We start from the raw sequence: 2,957 nt of genomic DNA on the forward strand, positions 1-2,957 counted from the left end.
TATATATATATATATATATATATATATATATATATATCACACTTACATCAAAGCTCGACAAATCAGTGTAGTATGTTAAATATCCTTTGACACCATTTTAGATTTACCTTTGTTTCTGTGTGTGTGTTTGATTTTGTGTGTGTGAACAGAGTGATGGGCCATCTGCTCATCTTCTCTCTTGAGTGAACATTTCCATCAAGAAATCAGAAGTGCCAAATAGTGAGCCAATATCTATAGCACAAAACTCATACACAGCCCAACACGCACACAAACACACACACACCCCATACTAACCTCATCCAGGAGATGCGGTCCTGCCAGAACTCATACATTATGTAACACGTCTTTCCCGGGAGCTTCTGAACAGACACACTGAAGGAAAAAAGTAGATTGGGTCAAAGAAAGGGAAAATAAAAGAAAAGCGAGTTGCATCTTGAGAGGAATATAAGCTAGCTTTAGGCAAAGGCAGAGGCAAAACATCAAACGAAACTGAAATTGTGTTTTAGTTGGTAACAAATGCTTACTTTCAGTAATTTATATGGAAAGAGTAAAAAAAAAAAATTCTAAACATTTCCAGGATTTGGGGATTTAAAAACGGAAATAATTATAAAACTATATATGAATAAATATTTTTTTTTCAATATAATTTGATATTTTATCCTTTGTAAATCAAATGAAAAACATACTACAAAAATAGATATATTTAAAAAATGCTTTCACAGCCTGGTTGCAAAAATGTTTAAATCTTGAAACTGAAACTTCTGATACAGTTACAGCTTTCAGCAGTCCTTGCAGGATTTTCTTGACATTTAGTCATTTGTATCCTTTATCTAAATCCATTCTTTGTAAAAGGTTACAAAGGATTAAAGATATCTCAGCAATGAATCCGAGTAGAAGGGTGCAAAGTGAAGGAAGTTAGAACGAATCTGAGAATATGTGAAACAACACAGAGATCAGGTACATTGGACATTTTTTCATAATTGCCGCTGAGAAGACAAAGAATCGTGAAGAATGCTAAGAGGCCAACAACCAGTTGAGGTAGGTGCAGCTCAGGTATTTCCAACCAGTATGTGTTGTACTCCAGATATAACAAAAATGTACTGATTTGCATCCAACTTGGAGTACTATGATACGGATGCACCTCTGTGTGCTTAAAGGCAAAAGTTCACAAATTCTGGGTTATTCAGCTTTCAGTCTCCATAATTAACTGACTCCTGGATATCATATTGAAATATTTACAAAACAATGATTGATTTTGTAAACTTTACTTCCATTTTAACATGTTGTAGTTGTCTTGACCTGGAAGAGTCAGCAACTATCTTGTTTTACCATATTTCTTGACAAGGATAAAATTTACAGGAAAGATTGGATCCAAAAAGGTCCAAGCCAGGCTAAAGTTTGTTTTTTAATAGTCTATTTTTTTAATAGACTGATTAAACCATACATGACCTTTCATAGTTTCATTAGATATGTTTGGTGCAAAAGAACATTACACATTACCAAACATCAAATCCATATTAAAAGTTGGTAATGGCAACATGACAAGGTTGATAAAGCTAAAAACGATTCTTAAAAACTTGTCAGTTATGGGTTATGGGTCTGCCAGTATGTGGAGGAAGATGAGAAATTTCATTTTCAGTCTAAAATAGAATCTAAAAGATTAATGTCACCTTAACGGTGTAGTGGGGGATTTTATTTTTCTGGGTGGATCATCTAAATAAGTGGTCCTCCTCATTGTAAATCATTCTGGTAATATGTTTACGAAAGGCTGTCCTACAGTATGTGCTTGTCCCCATACAGTAGGTAGCTATCTTTTTCTGTGCATGTGCTCTTTCAGCTGCAAGTCTTATTCTGTTAATGTTACATTAGTCTTATTTGCGGGGAAACTTTTTATATGTAAATATGGGTGAGATGAGATCCATCCGAGTGACCATCTTATCATTACTTCCCCGCACCTCCTTGGCTTGGAGCTACTAAATGGGCTCTTGCATGCATTTAATAGGCGTTCCCTGTCGCAAGCGGGTACAGGGTTGAGCATGTGCATTTTTAAGTGGAGAGGGCAGGTCTTAAAAAAAAATTGCCAAAATCCTCCACTATACCTTTAAGAAGAATGTTGACTACAGATGATCTCATAATCTGATAAATCAGGAAACTTGTTCAAGTTAGAGAGTACAATGATTTCAAGTAAAATGTGTGTGTAAACTTAAACTGATCAAGGAGTTTGAATCAAAAAGTGCTTTAGGGAAGTATTAGTTCAAATATGTACTTTCTGTACTTGTTAATTTTTTATTTCTTTGCTTTTAGTATGTAAGATAAAAAAATAATAACAATTAGATTGTAAAAAATATCTATTTTGTAAGATACATTTTTTTCAAACAATGTAAGGTTTAATTTTTTCATTGTAAAAACTCATTTTTTATGTTCCTATCAATTTAGCCACTTATTCAGCATCACTCAGGGGTTGAATCGCAGCATCTGGAGCTGAATCTGAAGTTGGGTTTAATAGATGAATTTCTATATTTGGAATCAAGCTAGATACTCACTGCAAGTTGTCAGAGTGGGCTAAAGTGGCATCCATGTAGCTATGGAGAACTTTCCGGAAGCTTTCTAGTTCGTCATCAATCACGGACATCTGCCTCTGAACCAGCAGGATGTTCTGTTGACAATGAGACAACGGATAAAAGGGAGGATAAGATGAAAACAGAAGTTTGTGTGTTTCGGAATCCATCTCACTGACATCAGGCACATTTGCAGTTTCTAATGATTTAGTGAGACCTAACTTTCTAAAACATCCTCAAATGATGGATAAAGTTTTAGATGTGGCATTTACGGATAATGGTGAGAATCAGGAGAAAGCTGAGGCCTTTTATTTATGAGCCCTCATGAAAAGATCAAAGTAAAAAATAAATAAATAAAACCTGTGTGAGAGAAAGCATTACACTAACAATCTCTTCTAC

The 2,957-nt window shown here is 34.6% G+C and overlaps 1 protein-coding gene across 3 annotated transcripts in view; it reads right to left on the reverse strand.

The window, feature by feature from the left end:
- Positions 1–2,957, reverse strand: part of LOC107090633 (N-terminal EF-hand calcium-binding protein 1-like) — a 49,216-nt gene that overhangs the window by 9,455 nt on the left and 36,804 nt on the right. For all 3 annotated transcript variants that reach the window (XM_015384136.1, XM_015384137.1, XM_015384135.1), the window contains exons 10-11: positions 2,544–2,656; positions 295–372 (exon numbers count right to left, since the gene is read on the reverse strand). In XM_015384136.1, coding sequence (XP_015239622.1) covers positions 295–372; positions 2,544–2,656 — 191 coding nt within the window. The remainder of the gene's footprint in view (positions 1–294; positions 373–2,543; positions 2,657–2,957) is intronic.

This window comes from Cyprinodon variegatus, unplaced genomic scaffold (genome assembly GCF_000732505.1).
Source record: "Cyprinodon variegatus isolate N-32 unplaced genomic scaffold, C_variegatus-1.0 Scaffold305, whole genome shotgun sequence".
Classification (NCBI taxonomy): domain Eukaryota; kingdom Metazoa; phylum Chordata; class Actinopteri; order Cyprinodontiformes; family Cyprinodontidae; genus Cyprinodon; species Cyprinodon variegatus.